General features: G+C 40.1%; 1 protein-coding gene across 2 annotated transcripts; it reads right to left on the bottom strand.

The window, feature by feature from the left end:
- Positions 1 to 1,357: 1,357 nt before the first annotated feature.
- Positions 1,358 to 20,112, bottom strand: LOC111068402 (solute carrier family 22 member 3). 2 transcript variants are annotated; one of them, XM_022357869.2, is made up of 4 exons: positions 19,638 to 20,112; positions 3,116 to 4,065; positions 2,720 to 3,043; positions 1,358 to 2,652 (listed from the first exon to the last, which is right to left on the bottom strand). In XM_022357869.2, exons 1-4 carry the CDS (start codon positions 19,782 to 19,784, stop codon positions 1,665 to 1,667), a joined length of 2,409 nt encoding a protein of 802 aa, XP_022213561.1. In that variant the 5' UTR covers positions 19,785 to 20,112; the 3' UTR covers positions 1,358 to 1,664. The 2 variants fall into 2 exon arrangements, with proteins under 2 accessions (XP_022213561.1, XP_022213559.1); XM_022357867.2 differs by lacking the exon at positions 19,638 to 20,112 and adding an exon at positions 16,819 to 17,252.
- Positions 20,113 to 21,054: the final 942 nt, after the last annotated feature.

The following is a 21,054-nucleotide window of genomic DNA, read 5'->3' as shown; positions in this document are numbered from 1 at the left end:
TTATGCAAACTGAAACTTTTATAACTGCATGAAAAACTAGAAAATTTTGCGCATTGAAAGCTGCTGAATTCATACTATTGTATATTCCGTCATGAGGGTCTAATATATTTTTTGCCTACTTGGTGAGTTTAGGAACTTGCATTTTGGAAATGTATTAATTTTTATCAATATCATATTATGGCCTTAAGCCATAATTCTGCCATTATTCTGAACGAATAAATATAAATATATTCATGAAATAAACTGCAATAAATTGTCAAATTTGAATTTTGTTGCCGCTATTTTGGATGATTTTTGCGCGAGCCTGCAACACATAACGCTCCAAAGTCTAGACGGCCCTATACATATATGTATGTATATCAATGTATAATTAAAAAATATTTAAAGATAATTTAAAAATATTTTTAGATTCAAACACTTTAATGATTTTGGGGATGATTTATTAGAAAAATATTGCTCTTTTTACCATGCATAACATTTCCTTTCGTATAGTAACCATTATCATATAACATTCAACGAGTTTCTAAGCGCATTCACTAGATAAATATTTCAATTGTTGAAAATATTTGTATTTATGTTTCATAAGCAATAATTAAGTAAGTATGACCTGAAACACTACTAATTTATAATTGATTTATGTTAAATTAGCTTGGTAATTGGTAATACATAATACATAATGGTAATAAAGTAATTTATGCGTACTCTAAAATTATTGTTTTCCTTCTATTAATCTTTTTTTAATAATAAATTTTTTTTGTTTACCGAGAGATAATTAATTAAAATTTGCAATAATTATTGTGTAACTAGATTTTATATGTCTTTTCATGTAATTCTCTCCAGGTGTTTACAACACAATCACTTAAATGTGGAACAGCTTTTGGGGGATCTTACGAAACAGGCCTTTAAAAGGATCATCATCATCAACATCATCATCATCAGTTGGTTTGTGTTTATACGAGTAAGTATTGTTTATGGTATTGGTACTACATCCATAGGGGATCAAGTGCGGTATGTGAGGTTCTATTCGGTTCGGTTCGGTTCATTAGTAACGACTGAGTAATACTGGGCTTGTCGCGGGGCGTGTTCCACATTCGACCTACTTACGAGACTACTGTATGGCTGCGATGAAGCTAAACCCAGACTCGAGTGCTGCCTATGCCCTTCCGAGGGTTAACTAAGGCTCTACTTAATTATGCTCTAAAATTAAATTAATTTAAAAATATTATTTCCTTTTTGTGTATATGGATTTCTTTTGCGAGCGTCTTTTTCCTTTTAATTGAAACTGTTCAAGTATTCATTCATCCTTAAGCTCTAAGCTTTAAAGTTCGCCTACTTATAAATGTAGCATTTGTCATCATTTTGTTTTGTAATTTTTTTCTCATCTGTTGAGCATTTAGTTAGTGGTCTTGGGATAAAGTTGAGCTCCTACTTAGAGTGTGCGAGAAGAGCGAATAGTTGACTTTACTTCAATAAGGTTTGTCCCTTTGTGCTTAAAGTAGTGTACAGGCTATATATGTAAGTATAGTATATCAAATTTTGTAGACTGTAGGTTGCAAGGTCACAGCAGCCCCACCAAAGTGAACAAAAACCAATATTCCAACCAACCTTAACTCACTTCAACGTCACATCTTTTAACCTTTCTACGATAAAGCTGTTCTGGCATATCACATTGGTGGGCCATCCTCGTTTATCTTGGTCGTCCAAATCCCGGGCATTAGTTGCGGAGGTAGATTCGATTGTGGTGCGGTCAGTTTCCTAATAGTATTACTAGAAATAATGGGCTTCGAGCTTGGCGTATAGCCCTTGTTGTCCATGCCGTCGATGATAGTGAACTGAGAGGCAGAGGCCATGTTCTGGGCACCCTGAGCGGTCGGCGAAGCCGGCCTGGAGATGGGATGCGTGCGTGGGCTGCTGATCAACGAGGTGCAGATGCCACCGCAAATGGCTAGTGACGCGAAGGCCGTCTGGGGCACAAGTTGACCCAAAAAGATAGTCGATCCAATGAAGGGTGCACCCAGCAGCCAGAAGCGGGCCCAACAGATGGTCGAGAACGAGGTGATCTTCTTCTTGTCATCGGACACCAGCTCCACGGTGCAGGTCGTCAGTATGGAGAGCGTGGTGGAGATAGCCATCTTGGAGACCATGGCAGAGCACATCAGCAGTGCCACATTGGCATCGAACGGAATGACGCCCGGCTTGGGCACCAGCCAACCGCAATAGGCAATGCATCCAGCAATCATATTGAACAGTCCCGTCCAGAGCCACTTTCTAGTCGTCTTCATGATCAAGAAGAGCCCGATAAAGGTGCCAGTCATCTCGCTCAAGCCCGCAAAGAACGTGTTTATGTAAAGATGCTCCCGACTGAAGGAACGGATATTGAGCAGCATTCCATAGTAGACGACGATGTAGAGGGACCAGGCCAGATGGACGCAGATAATGTGACGCACGGCACGCTCTCCCTTCCACATCGACCACCAGCCACTGGGCGGCGGGGCATCCATGGCTGTCTGCGCTTGCAGTTCTAGCTGCTGATCAATGTCATGGGGCAGACTGTAGCGAGTGCCATTTACATCGGCGCACTGCAGCAATATCTTCTTGGCGTCCTGCACACGACCACGAGCGATAAGCCAGCGTGGGGAGTCGGGTATCCATCTGGAAGAAGGACGGGAGTTAGATGAGAGCACTCACGGGGAGCACGGGGACTGTCCGTAGTACTCACTGCCACAAGTAGATCAGTATCACTGTAGGCCAGGAGATGGCCATGTAGAGATGCGACCAGCTGGTCCAGAAGCTTGCCACGCCCGGGAGCATCATCACGCCAATGGACCAGAACTGCTCGAAGAGAGTGGAGACACAAGTGCGATACTTGCCCCCCGTTATATCGGCCATTATCATCCCTCCGGCGGTGTACATCTGCGCACAGCACACAGCGGAGAGGCAGCGGAAGAACACATGGAGCTCATAGGAAGCCACATGACCCGTCAGGTTGCCACAAAAGATCTGGGTGATCATGCCGAAGAGCATCACATTTCGGGGACTAAAGCTGGAAGGACGAAAGATTACAGTAAGCTGCTAAAGAGAGATGTCCCAAGGAGTGTATTCTCGAAGAACTCACTATTTCAACAGCTGATTCGCCAGGATACCGCCGGTAAGAACACCAAACAGATGGAAGAACTGCGTGACCGAGACGAGGATGTCCCGAGAACAGACCAAGTCGTATTGAGTGACCACCGAGTGGTAGCTGGACTCGTGCTGGAACTCCGTGCAGGGTATGACATTGGAGTTGCGATTGAGGGGCTTCTCCCAAATGCGCGGCTCCTGCTCGCTATTATCGTAGTTGTAGTAGTGATGGGCATGCTCCTGCGCATCCTGGTAGACGTTGCAGAAGTCAATGTTGAACTCCTGATCCTCGCTCTCCTCCTTCTGCGGATGCGAAACCTTAATCCACTGCGTCTGGTTCTGTGCCCCGACAGTGTTGGGGGGCTTACAGAAGAACTCCCCGTGCCTGGGTGCGGGGGCCGTGAAGATGATGCAGGCCATGAACCACGAGGACGGTATCTTGCACAGGAAGATCAGTAGCACTGTTCGCAGCTGCCACTTGCCCCACTGGCCCGTGATGCGACCCACTGCGTCCACTTTGGTCTGCATTTTGGTGTTTGGCTTTGGTGCTTTCCCCTCCAATCGCGCGAATGTGTCGTTGGGGTAGAGCTTACACTCGTGCGTGTGCTTGTGGCTGGGCGTGCTCCCTCCCAAAGTCGAGTAATAGTCTTCCTTGGTGTTGTGGTTGCTGCTGCTGGTGTTGTTGTTGTTGGCCTCTCCTGGTGAATTGCCCTCGGTGGAAGCGGGTATGGGTGCTGGACAATGACAGTTGGTCAATGAGCTACGACGTCTAAACTCATTCGTCCTGGGCGTGGCAGTAGTGGATGTGGGCGTGCGGGCGGGCTCGGAATCGCTGGCTAAGGAGGTGTACTCGTGCGGTGACCTAGTGGCTGATATGTGCGAGGAATTATGGACTCTGGGTAGTGACGCGTCGTTCTCCTTTAGGGGCAGTAAGGGCGATTCTGCCTGTAAAAGCGAGAGGGATTTGATAAGGATTATAACTCAATTCAACTAATCATTTCATTAAAATTTAAAATATAAAGCTATTCCTTTTCTCTTTCGTAACTGCATAGGCAAAAATTAAACTGAAATTTACTTTCTAGTATTCCGCTTATTTATCAAACGAGAAGCGATCCAAATGCTGTACCTCAGCTTTTTTCCACCACTTCAATTTGGAAACAAAGTTGCTTTGAAATCAATTCCAACTCATTTTACTCTCGATATCCACTCGAAAGGAATAGCTCTGACCCGGCTTGAACTGGAGACTATCAATACCCCAGACAAAAGGCAATAATTCAATGGCATTCCACAGATTATCCCAGAGTGTCCTTGAGGCGGTGGCACTCGAGCTCGAGTGGAGCAATTGCTGAGCGCCTGCAGTGTCTGGATGTGTCTCGCAATGTGTCGCCCACTTACATGGCACACATGCCGATCCAATGCTATCCATTCATGGCTATCCCCCGGATGCAGCTGGCTGTATAATGAACATAAATTGCACTGCAAAGTGGCTTGGATTTCCTTGCTTTCGCATTCCCAATCCTCGCTCCAACTATTTCTCTTTTCCTGCCATTAAACTTATTTCAATCCCCCAAGCCGGACCAGACACTGCGGTAATTGAACAAAATATCTATATTTAGAGGAATATATCCGATTCATAGCTAAACTTGAGCTCCTGTAGCCTTGGGGTGCACATCGGGCTGGGAGCTTAAATGGAAGCTTCTGCACATTATTTCTGGCATCTGCCTCTGCACTCATTACGTATACGACACGGGGGACCTTACATATGTCTACGTCTACTAATTTCACTTTACCAGTTTGTTTTATGTAAATTTGGTTCAATGTATGCACCTGACCGAAATGTCACCCCACAGAATGACCACAAAAAATTAATTACCTTTTTACACGAAATTTTTACAACACACACAGGGGTTTTGACCACAAAAAACGAAACAATTTTTGCTGGTTAAGATGAGAGATGCGAAAAACAACTGAAGCCTAGAATACATAAGATACTTTAACGGAATCAGCAGAAATATTAAAGCTTACGTCTTATTTAAAAATTCTTTCCAGCAATTTTATTTTTGCTGCAGAAAATATTTGCATTTAAATACATAAAAAATTAATATCTAAGCCTCTTATGGAAAATTTAATTTATATTTTACCAAAATACAAATCATCTCTAATTAACAACACTCATAAATCTGTTTTATCTTCACCAGAATAATTACGAGTACTTTTCCTTAAAAAAAGGAAACATCAAAACGAGAATAAAATGCGCAAAACAGTTTCTGGTTTTAGCATTTTTGGGTTGACAAATGTCCCTGAAGCAGGGGAAAAATGCCAGCAGAAGGACCTTCCCCAACTAACATATCCCATTGCTACCCATATCTGACTGCTCCACCCTACAACACACCCTACACACCATCCTTCGAGTTTCATAACCAGCAATTGCGCACAATTGTGTTTCGGTTCTTTTCTGTTGTTTTCAGCTGTCGTCTCCTCACTTTGACTGGGGCATTTGTTCTTATTAAAGTATTGTCAGTCGTGCTCTGTTGTCGCTTAATGTGACCGCATATGCGTGTCATTGCCAAGCGTATTCATGCGTGAGCGTGCGAGAAGAATGGGAAGGCCCTTTGACAGAATATTAAATATTGAAAGCATTAAGAGCTCCCCAAACCACCATTAAGAATGGTAACCTTTACAGAAATCCCCACAAAGCTGCAACATGATGGTGATAGCTGTAGAAGGGTTATGCATAATGCATTATTCCAACGATTTTACGCTCTCCGATTGCTGTCGTTGCATAAATGTTTGCAAAGAAAGAAACCATTTGCAAAGCAGAAACAAAATAAAAACAAAAAGAACTTTGATTTTGAAGCTGAAGGTCGTTCCATTGTCAGAACCAGCAAGTGCTGAAGGATCTCCACAAGGAGAGGTATAAACTTTGGAGACGCCCATAAATATGCAATAATATTATTAGTCAGCAGAGTCGGGTATGAGATTCATTGGCTTCAACAGAGACACGGAGACAACAGAGCCGTGCTTCTTGTCTAGTTTTATGCGTCAATTAAATGAATTCGTTTCTCTTTCTGTATTTATTTCGGTTTGTATTTTTGTTTTGGCGACTGTCAGCAGTTGTGCAAATACTTTTGGCCAAGGTTAATGCCGATTGCCTGCGTCTGTTATTCGTTTCTTTTTTTCGGGTTTTGTTTTGCTTTCGGTGATGGGTAAAGGCTTAGGGCTTTACCGGTATTCAATTTAATAGTCACGTGACGGATGGTTCAATACACTACCCGGAGAGGTGAATCACTTATGTAATACGAGTATGTTCAGCTTGAAGATTGTTTACCCCACTCGTACGTCATTTCATTTAATTTTGGGACAGTATAGGGGTTTATAAACTCTAAGGGAACAGAAGTTTTTTATTAATAAGGTATTGACTTGAAAGTCTGTTAAATAAGCTTCGCAAATAACCTTGAAATATATTAATCAATTTCTTTTCTGAGGAGCTTATATTCATATTCTAAAAAGCCTATATTGCCTATCAAAACTTTTAATTGAATTTTGTTAAATTGAAAATTTTAAAAGTAATTTTAAATTTATGATGAAGGGATTGTGAAAAAAATAAGATATGCAAACAGGAGAGGAACTTTAAATGGCATGAGAAAGTTTACATAACCTATATATTCAGCAGTGACAGGAAGCAGAATATGGGGAATCACTTAAGGAATCAATCCAAAGAATATTCGACGATTTTGAGTTATGAGCTATGACTGACAAATCTTCAATCCATTGATTATGCCTCACCCAAGGGTATCAGCCTCCACCAGTTACAACAAATTTTTTAATAAAGCACAAAGCCCAGAAAATCCAGGCATAAATTATTCATAAGTCCCTGTCGCATGAATGACTGGCTCGAGGAGACTGATTCTGAGACAAATACTAAAGATGAAACTGAAATTGAGGTTGAGGTTGAAGGCCTTAAAGCCAAGCCGAGTCCGAAACGAAAGCAATTTCTTTCCGTCCGGTTGAGGTTCTGTTTTATCTACTTTAATTAGCTGTCAAGTTGGAAAATTTGTTGCCCACAACCTATTCCAATTATCTCCCTGATGAGAAGCATTTAGTTTAGGAGACAAACAGGAAATTTTCTTTATTTAAGCTCTCCTTTCTGCCCCCATATCCCCTGGGGAAGTGCTCCCCCTTCTTTATATTTCATTAACTTATTTATTGGTCCTCATAATTCAATGGAAAATGTTAGGACATGGAAATTGATTGTTTATGAGGAAGCAGGGATCCTCTCATTTGGGGGCATATGTTCCATCTGGGTTCCATTGTGTGCCATAAAAGAAATTTGTAATTGAAACCGAAAGGGGAAGGAGGAAAAGCTCTGTTGCCTTGAGGGCTGGTAATACGAGTTTTCTTCGAGGGGGTTTTATGGCGGCAAAGCTCATAACAGAGGACATATTCAATGGAAATGTTGTTTAAAGATTGTTCAATATTTGATACGCAAATTAATTTGGCCTTAAGGGGGAAGTAGGGAAGAAAGGGAGTACACTAGAAATAAAAAACAATTTCAAGGAAATTTACAGAATCTTTTTCTATGTTTCATTTCATTTAAAAAGTGTTGACCCTAAAACCCATACCATTTATGATTTAGTCTGCTAAACGCCTATCACAAATACTTTTAACAAATATTACCAATTTTTTTTTCTTCTACAAATTGTGCAATTCAGAAATCACATGAAATTTAAATTGATTTTGCAATCATTCGCTTGTTACGTGTTGCAAACATTTTCTCGAATAATTAACACACTTTTCTGTATTTATCAATAAATAAAATTCCAGACAGAAAATTGTTTACATACAAAATTTTCGTGCTCATTTTATAACAATAATCCCTGATGCAAATGTGTTTTCTTCCAATTAGAATAGGTACACCAGACATTGAATAAATATACAACAGTTTATGGAAACGAAACACAAAGTGTTCTACTTCTAAAATAATTTTCAAAGTGATAATTAAACTTTTATTGAACAGGAAAGTTTTCTCAATCAAAAATCATTGTTAATAAAATATAAATCAAAATACCAAACCACTCTCCAAAGAACCCTTATCAGCATCCCACGAGACAATAACATTTGGTTAGACGAAAACCGAAAGCAAAATATTTTCCGCTGGGCTTGTGAGTGTATCATTTACCCATTAGCGTGGCCTAATGATTAATTAATTGTTTTTGGTCCAAAAGTCTTCAGGTAACGATGACAACAGCTTGGCCTTTTCAAGACCTTTCCTCACTCAAGAACATATATAGTTCGTTTGCTTGGAAACTTGCAACAGAAGCAGATGTTGCAGGGAGTATAAGGAAAGGAGTGTGATGCCTGATGTTGTAGCCAGTATGAGGAAAGGAGTGCGAGGCCTGATGTTGCAGGATATGCTGAGGCAAGGTGAAAGAAGGCCCCCCATCAAATATGAAGCGTTGACAACAATGGACGTCAAAGTTAATTGGGGCAAAGCCAGTGAGAGAAAATGCTGTTGGTGCCCCCTAGCTAACAGGTGAATGAATAGCAGGTGGCTCGAGAGTGCCAGAGGAATGGCTGTTATGTATTATTCGTTGGAAAAAATCCAAGTACAAGTCCAAGCTGTACACAGACGTTTGCTGAATATTGTTTGAGCATCAATGAATTTCCTGCTGGGCCAAGGTTAGGATTATGCCATAAAGTACAGTTGTGCAGGGGATCATACTCCTAAGAGGAATAAAGTACAGTTGGGTCTTGTTATTTTGGGAAATAATGATGAGAAATCATAATTAGGATCTCATTTAGGTGTGGGAACGTGTGGACAAAATTGGGGAAATATGATGAGAAATTATAGTTGGAATATTCTTTGGAATATGGAAAGAAAACATTTGGGTGCTGTTTAGCTGGAAGGATGTATAGGGAATACTCTGAGATTTTATTGAATTATATTGTTGTATCAGGTTCTTAATACTTAATTCTCAATTATAAGTAATCGATTGCACAAGCTTAAATACTTACTATATAACCTGTCAACACAAAAAACTCTATTAATTGTGCCTATATTTTAGACAATAAAGAAAAAAGTTTACCTACAACTTTAGGCTGTATTCTCGTGAATTAACTGTCCTAGAAAATATAATCCCATTTAATGGCTGGCACTAAATCCAATTATATTCAGCCTTAAGACATGCAATGGAGTCCCTAGGCCGCCATAACTTGTTGCTAACACTATGGTATGCCACAACTCGGCCTGTATGAGCTATTTGAGTAAGTGTCGTCACCAGACTTTGGCCCAGACGAAAGCGAGCATAAATATTTGATTAGTTCGACTGGCAGTTTGAGCCTCGAGTGGGCTCTGGCTCTGACTTTGAATCTGGACAGAATGTGTGAATCCCCAACGTTATTAAGGAGTTGAATGTCTGACACATATGTATGTACGTATAATACATATAGTATATATTGATGGATGATTCTATATATATATAATATATATATATATATTTATGTATTCCTGTGCACGTGTATGCAAATGCTTTTCAATGCAGAGAGTCATAAACATTCGTTCAGAACTGTCGAAACCATTTGGCACAGCATGGCGTATGCGTAATGTATTGCAGATTGTTTTTATGCTGCCTTATATGGGATGGGGATGGGGATGGGTGTTGCTATATGCGTGGGTGTAGTGGTCCTGCTGATGCTCCAGCTCCTGCTTCTGCTCCTGCTGATGCTGCTTCGAATGGTTGTGGTAAGTGTTTGGTTATGGCATATTGAAGGATTTGAGCTGGCGTCCGTATAAGTGGGAAGCCGCAGGAGTTAATATAGTATGTGCCTTCATCCCCAAAAAAGTGTTAAGCCGAGCAACTTTTATCAACGCCATAAAAGTCGGATATATCTTGGGTATATCTCACTTTAATTATCTTCTTAATTGCCTCTTTTATGGTCTCAACTATAAAGTGTTTTAATATTGTTCTCGCCTTCTGTTTAACCAAGTGTCTTACCAACTTCATTCATGGCCAAAGAAGAGAATCGAAGGAAACAAAATAAACCAAAAGACCAGACCCACTTAATAAATGTATAAAAGTTGCAAAACTTCAAGGTGACATATGAAAGTTGTAGAACAAGAGTTGTGAATTTTGTTTGCTCAAACGATGACATAAAAAATCATTTCTCAGTGCTATACAAATTTCATTTGCCAGCTGTGACCAAGAGTAAACGAAGGAAAAAAGGGAAAAGTATAATGTGGATTGAAGTAAGAGACTATAAAGAGAAAAACGTTTTGCAGAAACACTTTTGAATGGGACACGATTTTCAGAAGCACCTCCAGAAAGGTATATTCCCCTTTTCTTGTCGGCAATTAACTTAAAAGTGAAAAGAAATCTCCTTCTCCTGCCACGTGATCCCCAGCAAATTCATGCCACAATTTATGACTTGCTTCCCTTTTCACTTTAGTCTCTGATTTATGTGTCCCAACAATTGAATCTGACAACTCTCGCCCCACGACAAACCCATGTGGGGCAGGTCGTTGTCGTTCCGTTTCGGTTTGTCTCCCAAGGCATTTCAATGCCTTGCGACTGGAGACAGGGGCTCTACATAAGATGCCTGAAATTACGGACTTTGCCTTTGATTCACGCGAAATGGTTCGCATTTTTTTCCTTCTTAGATGAGGGATACGCGTCTGCATACATTACATTTACTCGTACGAGTTTTCCTTTTCCAATTTTACTCCATCTCAACGAATACATTTCAATTGATGCAAAAGCTTTTTCCTCTTTGTATCTCGCTTTATCTGTGGCTGTTTATTTTCTTTTTGAGGGGATTTTCTGTGTTTTTCTGTGATTTAAGCAACGAAATTCGTTGACAGGGAAAATCCGATTTTGACACACGAATAAACAATGAAATATTTTCAGTATAAATTGAAAGACTTTTCAATTAAAATTTTATTATATAGTGTACGGTATAGAGACGATATGAGAGAATAATGAAGGGGCAAGAGTGCATAGTGGACTATATAAAATATATATACTCGTATAGGACCTTTTGTTTAGTGTTTCCTCTGAAACGATATTCGCCTGATTGCTTTCTGATTACCTTTATACCATATGCAATTTGGCTCTTCTATGGCTGGCAATTGTATTAAATTCTGGTCCAGTCATAGCTCATAAACTGCCAGATGACTGGGCCTGGAGCTGACCTTTGCCCTTAGGCGAGCACAGTGGGGCAACACGAAGTAGAACTGAACAGGGGCCCTGCGTTCTAGCTGTGCCATCGGTGTTTGGACTTGAACTAATATTTATTAATCTTAGAGCGTTCTCCTCATACACATATTGTTGCCTTTCTTTTCTCAGCTGTCAACCACTGTGCCTGTCCCTCGACAAATGGGAGCTTTTGCCGGTCCCGCCAATGCCTAAGCAGATAAATAGAAATTCTGTTTCCATTTCAGGACTACGACTAAGCGGCTTATCGAACAAACAAATACACATATGTGTAAGTGGGAAAGAGAACGAGAAAAAGTGGCTAAAAGAGTGAGGAATATTGGCTGCAAGAGACTGGAGTTTTAGGGTAAATGAGACAGCCGGAAAGACACAAACATAAATAGGCCTGGAGCACTAAATTTAGTTGGCCTTCGCCATCGAAGGCCTTCGACTTTGGGTTGGCTTTGGCTTTTCCACCCACAGTCAATCGCCTTAATCGGAATCTGTCACAGAAAATATCCTACCCGTCATAATTGTTGTTATCCTCGATAAAGAGGGTTTCTGGGGGTCTTGCGCGTAGGTGGCAAAAGAAAATATGAAAACCAAATTAAATGAAAAGTGCTGCGTGCCTATCCCCAATAATGTGGAGTTTTATTTTTTGTTGGCAGGGCGGGAAAATATTAAAAGGGAATTTTCATTTTAACGCTTAAAGATTCCAGGAAAAAGAATCTGTTACACTTGAGTGCTCGGCATGAATTATTAATAACAAAAAAATAAGAGAAGCCCAACAAAGGCTGGACTTGGGAATACCCTAGAGCAGTTTACCGAAAATCATAGAGTAAGTGGAGAAGAAGCTTTAAAGATATATAATAGAAGATACCCTAAACACCATATATGTATGTGCATATGTGGGTAGATTCATGGAATCTCCTATTTAACATATTCCCCCACTGCTCTAAAACCTTCTTAGACAATAAATAATTTCACAAAAACAAAAATCACCACATTAATGTAGGAAATATTCCTGGCAACTATTCGGATACATTCCAGGAATCTCTCTCTCCCAAAAGTTTCCCAGACTGTTGTGGGAATATTTGTTGCTATATTTTTTAGGTCCCTCCATAGAAATATTGCTCATCGCAGCAGAAATGTATGCTACATAAAATTTTTATGACACATAATTTCAATTAGATAAAAGACACAAAACATCGTTGTCAGCAGTAGCCCTTGAAGTAGCATCTCCAGGACTCCCATTGCCACCCATCCAATTGAATTTTAATGATATTTTAACACCCGAGCACCGCCCAATTGCATTTGCCTTATGGCTGGCAGAGGCACTTCCGTTGCGGACACGCTGACAAGCTTAATTGCTGTATTTCCCCCACCCCGAAAGCCAGACCAGCCCACCCAATAATCCCCATTTTTCTCCATTCTGTCATTCTGTTTTTATTTCCTCACATTTATTTACACAATTGTCTTTTGTTTGGGTTTCTGTTTCTGGTCTTTTATACGACTACCCTTGAAGAGGGCATAACATTTATCGCAGGATGTATGCAACCCAGAGGAGAGAGTGTTTTTGAATCCAAACATGCGTATACATATATATTTTTAATCGTAATCAACAGAAGGTGAAATTTTATCTTTGACCTATCGCTCATTTCTGAGAGGGAAGGGATGTCTAAAGCTCAGGTTCCCTTTCTTGGAATCGCTCCCTTCCGAAAGGGTATTCCAGGCTTCGACTCTCCCTTCTTTTCTGCTTCTGTTTGCTGTAATTACTTTGTGTACTGACTGCACTTAATAAGAGTACTTGAGAAGCAAGCGAGGCGTGCGATATGCTACTTTGTTGACTTCCCAAAATACCACAAAAAATCCAAACAAAAAAAATTAGGAAAACTAAAGGGTTTTGAACCTTAAAGAGGTCTTTGCGCCATAGCTGAACTTAAGCAAAGGTCAGGGGCAATTAGTCGTGAGTTCCCTTTTCTGGGGGGAAGTTTCCCGAAGTTTCTCATCATCTTTTTTTGTCAGCTTTGTCAGCTGGGGCAACAATTTCCCGTTTACTCCTTCAAATAGTTAGAAAATTGTTTCCATTTTCAGTCGTTTTAACACCCCAAGGGGACGCAGGCCCCTGATTAAAGTTGGCTAAAATTGTTGCTGATTAATGAGAAATTTCCCCAGCAAACAAACAAAAAGGAACCAGGAAAGGGAAAGCTGAAAAAAATAGACATAAATCTTATAGAAATCCGTAGCTAGACTTTCTCAAATCAAAAGGAGAAACTTTTGCCTTAAAACGAAATTGAAAAGCGATGCTCGCTTACGCTGGCACTTGAAAACTTTATGAGCAGGTTTTATGACACTTTTCAGTCCACATTGAATCCTGTAAAGTTCTTGACCCAAGCAATTACTTTCCCTAACTTCTGATCGAGAAGAGCCATTCCTACCTCAAGTTCGCTGTACTTAGCCACGCCACTCAGTTCGAGGCACTTTACAAATGCAAATGAGGCAGATTCGAGAGGTCCTCGACACGAGCCAGAAAACCAATTAAAATCCGCTAAAAGTGGAGAATGCTCTCAGACCCCTGCTCTCCCCTGTCCCTGTCTGCTTATCAATTTTAATAAATAATAAACGATTTTGTGGAATTAAAAGCCGACCGAACTTTTCTGGCCTTTCCTTTGACCTTGGTCAATTCCGAGTAACATTTGCTGTACATTTTTGGCCAGCTTAGGCCTTAAAGTTGTCAATCCCCAACTGGAATAAGAACCTGGAATGCGGACCGAACCTGAGGAAGGAACAGGAAGAGAGCGAACCGAACCCTTTGAAGGGTTGCCCAATAAAAGTTTCATTTTGTGAGCTGAAAAAAAGTGACCAGCGCAAAAGCAGAAATACAGTGGAATGGAAAAATAAAAGAGCATTTTACAGCGGAAATTGAATTAAGAATATTGAATTTATCGTCACAAAAATATAAGCTTAAAGAACAAGGCGTGGAAATATCGAAAGGAAAATGGAATGGAAAGCATGAAAATCTTTTGGATACGTTTAAAATCTTAAAGCATTCACAGAGCGTCTTCTTGGGAGAATTCCAAGATATCTACTGCTGCATTTCTTAATAATCTTTTCACTTATACTTCTATTCCACCATTTCCCCTTGTACACGTCCACTGTGCCTTGTTAGCTGAGATTTGTGGCCCGTAACTTTACGACCATGTGGCATACTTATTGTCTTTTATAACATACTTTGCTTTAGGTTTATTTGGGTAACATTTGCACGGCATCGCATACCGAATAAACTTTATCATATTTTTTGCGGCAGACAACATAAATGGAATAATAAAGGAAGGAAGATCTCTATCGCATACATATATCCCCTCGAGTAAAATCCATCCCCAGGCTAAATTTTAGACCAAATATATTTCTAATTGATATGAGGAAGGTTCATTAGCACACAGGAACAGAGAACAGATACATGGTTTTCCCTCAAATGCAAATTCGCTCGTCGTCGACAGCCTCATGCAAATTGCTTTGTTTTCCATTCAGACAGTTATTTGAGAGATTGCTCGGTTGACTGGCTGGACGATTAGGGCTAGTTTCGGCCAGACATGGGTATATGCAAATCTATAGATGGTTTTGTGTGCTGGAGGGGGCGAATGTGGCCAATTGAGACACGCGACTGTTTTACAGGCCCTGAAGTCGTACAAATTGAATTGGAAATTTCTCGTTGATTGCTTGTTTCTGGAGAGGGAGTTATTTGCGTGTCTGTCTGGAGGAAATTGCTTGGTGACAAATTGGAGACGGGTTTGGGTTCAAAGGTTGTAGCGGGTTTTAATTCTTTCTGTGTTGGGAGGATAGGGTAGGGAAGTTTAACTTTACTAAAGATTTCAATCTTTTTTGATAGTGGATCTTAGGGTATTTTCTTAGATGGGAGTCAAGACAGGAGTTTAAGCTTTGTTAAACTAATTTATACGATTTGCTGAGACTTAATCGTAAATCAAGAATAAGACAAGATGACTATCAGTGATTGATTTTGACTGACAATCTTATAGCAATAAGAATCCCATTACTGAACGATCTGCTTCAAGTTTTCTCAAGAAATAGTTTTGCATAATCTTTAAGCTCCTGGCTTCCGCCACCAAAAACTTTTATCTGTAAATTAAAATGCTTCAAGCTCGACAAATTTATCAATGTTATCTCTTTCACAGAAGCCTATATATTGTACATATACATATATATTTTTTGTTGGTTATTTTCACACGACCGAAGCCCGTGTCCTGTACTGACTAATTTGCATAAGGCTCCCTGGGAAAATGAATGAAAAAAGGAGACAAAAATTTGCATAATCTGGGGAGTGTATGGTATGGCATACATGCTTCAAACTTTGACGTTTATCGCATTCGCATGTTAAACAAATTTTGTCAGTCACCTTTTTTGTGTTCGTTTTTTGGTTGCCTAAGTCAATACGCACGACTTGAAATGCACGAGTGGCGGGATGGCTACCTTAATGAGTGTTTTTGGGGACTGGCGATTGGGTTTACTTCCCCAAAGTACATTATATCGTAACCCCCGATAAGGTTTGTATGAACCCCAGCTCAGGGAGCTTATATAATTAACCAGAAGGGAGCACAAAAAACATGTTTAGTTTTAAACTTGAACTTAATTAGGCAGCACCCGAAACAGATTTTGCTTGGGGCCTGCCTGACGTCACCAATGACTAAATTTAATTAAAAAATTCCGCAAAGAAAAAACAGTGGGAGAAACGTGCAAAATAAATGCGAAATATCTTTCGATGTCGGGGAAGAGATATACGTGCCAAAGTCAAAGCAAACAGCAGACAACTCTTGGGGGAAATTTATACATCACAAAGGACGACGAGGGCAGGCCTAAATGGTCATTTGCCTCATTTAACTTTTTCCTTTGGCCACATTTTCATTTCTCTTCTGGCGTCCCTTCTTGATTTCTGATTTCACACACCCAAGAAACGCCAGTGAAATCTTCCTCTAACCAAAACCCTACTGAAAATGCTCCCCAATGGGTGCTCATTCGCATCTGTGAATGATTGTCGGAATAATTGAATGGATTTGATGAATTATTTGGTCAGGAAGATTTGCCAAGCAAATGGGTTGAGAGTAGGCTTATCCTTTGGGAAACAGTTGGGATAGGTTTGGAGGGGATGATTTAGTAGAGGTTGGACTCCCATAACCATATCTGACATTCTAGTACTCCTTTGAGACATGAAGAACGTTTTCTCTTCTCCTTTTGGGTAGCAATTGGAAAAGGTTCGAGCAGATAAATGTGTGTCTGAATGCTTTAAACCCATTCAAAAGTGGTGGATTTTCCGGTTTCATTTGGATGTACTTTAATTCTGTATTTTGACTCCTTCTTACAGCTTATCTCCCTTACACACACCATTTGCTTTTGGGCTAAGACTTTCTAATTATCTTTCGGCATAAAATTACGTATGCCAATAAGTACAGCTAATTTCCACGACAGAATATAGAGAGATATAGTAAGTATGTACCGTAGTTTCATCTTCATCCTCATCTTCATCTCCGTCTTCATCGGCGTCTCCTTCATCGTTTCCCTTATCGAGGCTCGCCTCATCTGTGCGCGTTGCCAACTTTTCACTGCTCGCACTGCCACTTGCGATGCCGCTGGAGGAGTCGCTCGAGTGGATGCCACTGACTAGGCCATGACCATTGCCAACATGATGGCTACCATTACCGTTAACGCCGCTACTGTTGCCAACGTCCGGGAGCATAATGCGCTCTAACGCCGGTTCGAAATATGAACTCGAGTGCGAGAGAATGTTCAGCTCGCTAAGGGTTCGAAAGTAGTCAGCACATTTAATTTCACACTTTCACACAATTTTGATTTGCAGTTTGTTGGTTGATTGTTTAATTAATTAACAATTTGTGGGACTAGAATTGTTTAAATTCTTTATTCCAATAGTTTATTTTAGTTTAAGAAACATTTTAAACTTTAGAAACGCTGCAAACACACACAACGTAGCGTGTACTTTATTTGTTGTGAAATTCACGCACGCGACGCGTGGTTTGGCCAAAACTAATGTGTAGATAACTCCATACAAATATTTAAAGTTGTATAACTATTCTTGGGACAATCTTTAAATCATAAGTAACTTAATAAGAATTTACAACGATTTTGTAATATATTTAACTAATATTTTCAATATTTCAAAACAGTTTAAAACTATACAACAAATTTAAAAATTACGAATTTAAAAAAATTCCAATTTTTGGAATTGAATTTTATTAAAAAATATGTCATTTTAATTTGAAAAATTTCAAACACTAAAACGATCATTTATTTTTTAACTTTCGTCGAGTTTCCACTACCAGAAAAAACACAATTAAAATATGCATGAAAAGTTATAAAAGAAAAGCGACAATCAAATGAAACGCGTTTCGGGCCAACTAAAGAAACTGGAGAAATAATTCTAGTTGAGCTACTGAAAACGCTGCGTGGTCCGCGCCGTGAAATATTTCGTCTGGTGCTGGCGTTCGCCCAACGCGCAACTGATTTCCCGAAAAGCAGGGAAAAGCTCCCACAGCTGAAGCCAAATGGCACGGAACTACGTTTTTCCTTGCAGTTTTTCGCGCCGAAGTGAAAGCGAAAACGAAATGGAAAGCTTTTCAGCGCTCGGCGAGCACCCACTGCTCCGGCAAACTTCAGACCAGAGTTCATTCACGAGCAATGTTTCAATGGGGCCAGTCACGTGTTGGCCACAATTTCACTTTCACTCCCCGACTGCTCCCCACTCCTGCACCTTTTAGCCGAACACCTATCCTGTTGCCTCACTAAATCCGGGGCTAAAACTAAAGCCCGAGCTTTGCCGAGCAGCTGTTGCTCAACTTGTTTTTGGATGTCCCAGTCCCAGTCCTGGTCCCCCATCCACCCCTCTTGTGAAGGTTAATTCTGCTGAGGACCATCCTTTAGACCTTTATTAATGCGCTTATTCTATCAACACTTATTTCATTTAGCGCATTTATCAATTGTTTGACAAATAGAATATACATATTTCACCAATTGACTCAATTAATTGGTAATTTTTTGGTTCTGTCATTGGGCGAAAAAAGACCCCAAAACTGCTGACGCACGTGCCATTGCGTGCCTTGCATTGTGTCTTTTTCTGAGCCATCTCCTAGAGGCTCATTAGCTCATAAAAATGGTAATAAGAGTAGGATAAATGCACAGGTCTAAAAAAGGCTAAATGGGGTACAAGTTAAAGTTGAAAGACCACTTAGGATTACGGAAAACGATGATTTCTGGACAGGTGGTGAAACATGTGCTTAATAGCCTTAACCTTGAATTAACTTTTTTCAGTAGACCAAATTAATAATAAGATTGTTCAATGTTGTCACCACCAAAACTGGAAGTGAAAGTCACACCCGTAAATCAATTGCAGGGCTCGAAAACAAAGATCCCAAACAAACTTCTCTCAAAACTGGTTGCCACCTCCCTTACAATTATTGTCAGAAGTTGCTCTATATAGCTGTTGTTCTGCTACAGCAATAGCTATTGTTTCAATTAGCAACCAGTGTGTAAGCGTTAGTGTCGTGCACTTGTGCGCCTTCGTATTGTTACTTTATTTACAAATCTAATTCGACAGCCGCACCCCCTGGCCACCTTCCATCGCCAGCTGTCATATATTCATTGTTCGAAGGAGAGTGCTAATAAATTTTACATCAACAATAGCTTGGAGAGTTCGGAGATGAGGCAGGGCTACACGTGTATCTTTATTTTAACGGAGACCCGCGATTGGCACGCGCAACGAACAAATTAGACGGAAAGTTTTGTGTGAGGGCTGATACCCTTACAGAACGGTACTATAATTTCCATATTACCACCAATATCTGAGAGGATATATTCTCTATTTTCTCTATTTCCATCTAAATGAGAGCCGTACCGTAGTTTGAAAGATATCTGACTGAAACATTGCACAAATCTTTATTTTTGCAGCACGCAAATCACAGAAGGGACCATAAGTACAAGAGTATCTGAATCTTCGTTACGTTGATACGTTACGTTGATTACGCATACGCCGCGTGTTACGGCAAAGAGAAACAATAAGAAAAGTTTTCTTGTTTTTACCCATGTAAACATTTTATGGAAAAATAAAATGAGTTTTGAAGTTGGCGGCAGACAAAAAGTTTAAATAAAATTACCAACTTGCGTGTTGTTTTCGGGTTTTAGCCCCTGTCATACATGGTGTATACGCGATATTATGATGGGCCAATTAGGAAACTCATTTGCAGAGCTTTTGATGTATGAAACGAACACAGAATAAAGTATGTCTAAATAATCTTCATTAATCACCTGCACTTTGAGCATCACAATCTTGATCTCCACTCGATCGTTGGGAGCACTCTTAATATGAGGCGCCCCCGAAGGCGACTCCTCCATCGATTGGGGCACATTGCCAGCACCTCCCATTAAACTATCATCGGGATGGATGAAACTCATTTTTGGTTAGTTTTTTGATTGATTATAGCGGAACCTTTCGGTTCTGGCTCTCATGCTGCTACTGCTGCGCTGTGTTAGTTGTGCAATTTCAATTTATATAATCACGACACCCCCGAATGCCAGCTACAAATCAAATCAAATCAACCGAATACGCGATTTCCCTTCTGACGGGGCAAAGCAATCACAAATTAGATATATCTCAAGTGCTGAATATTTATGATTTCTTTGGAATATCGCTACGAAACGAAACTGATTTATCCGAAAGAGCACTCGCTGTTCTGTGGTATGTGTGTAGGAGGCAAGGGCCGTTTTCGAACTACAAAAGAAATCGCAATGGGGAAATGAAATTTCTTTGGTTTTGGTTTTGGTTTTTGGCGTTTGGCTTTTTTCGGGTTGACTCGATTTCCGCTTGACGCCTGAAGAGTAGCACTGCCACCGCCAGTAGCACTGGCGCACTACAAGGGTTTCTATTAATAGGCCGTAGTGTAGTGTAGTGTAGTGTAGTGTGGTTGTAGTGTCCAAATCAGTATTCGATTCGATTAGATGCTCTGACAATTGCACATGTCCCCAGACTCTTCCCCATCGCATTCATTCGCTCACCAAAAGTCAAGTTCAAGTTTAACAAGACTGAGAGACACCATCGACCGAAAGAGAGTTGATATAGTATTGAGCATCCCATATAGTATCACTCTCGGGTCTGCCAACAAAATGTATGTACTCTTGCCAAAACGAAATAAAGAAATATAAGAAAAAACACTCATACGCCATGTCGTACGCTATTCATTTCGCCTTTCTCTGTCTCTATTTGCTTAAGTGTTTCATTATTTTATTTCCTACGATCCCTCCTCCATTCTGCTTTCATTCCATTTCACCCAAATTGTATTTATTTGACACTTTATTTGTGTTTTCTTTTGGATTGTTCCTCATTTTGTTTATTCGTATGTTTTAACAGACTCTTCAGGTGGTCTTAAGCGGGGTCCATTGTAAAATTGTACCTAATATTTAGACATATATCAGGTAAAAATATTGCTTCATCTGAATAAATGTAAACAAGGCATAAAGAAAACTCAAGAAATTATTTATAACCGCAAGCAAGAGCAGTACTTTTTCTGCTCTTGTTTGTGTATACAAGCTATATTATTATTATAAAATATATACTCGCATAGTAATTTCCCCAAAGAATCTTTTACGCTCTTTGCCACATGAATTTCCCACAGCTAATTGCAGCTGAAACTTCCTCAGCCATTCGCCAATTTACATAGAAAATAGA

Source organism: Drosophila obscura, unplaced genomic scaffold (assembly GCF_018151105.1).
Source record: "Drosophila obscura isolate BZ-5 IFL unplaced genomic scaffold, ASM1815110v1 contig_4, whole genome shotgun sequence".
Classification (NCBI taxonomy): domain Eukaryota; kingdom Metazoa; phylum Arthropoda; class Insecta; order Diptera; family Drosophilidae; genus Drosophila; species Drosophila obscura.
The sequence above is the reverse complement of the archived record's forward strand: the minus strand, read 5'-3'. Positions and strand labels throughout refer to the sequence as shown.

What these genes read in the sequence shown, in the direction of transcription:
- LOC111068402 (XM_022357867.2), bottom strand. Translation starts at nt 17,058, where the DNA reads ATGCTCCCGGACGTTGGCAACAGTAGCGGCGTTAACGGTAATGGTAGC. An exon ending in AGGATGAAGATGAAACTACG is followed by an intron (nt 4,066 to 16,818) that starts GTACATACTTAC and finishes TCGCTTTTACAG; the next exon opens with GCAGAATCGCCCTTACTGCC. An exon ending in GCGAATCAGCTGTTGAAATA is followed by an intron (nt 3,044 to 3,115) that starts GTGAGTTCTTCG and finishes TCGTCCTTCCAG; the next exon opens with CTTTAGTCCCCGAAATGTGA.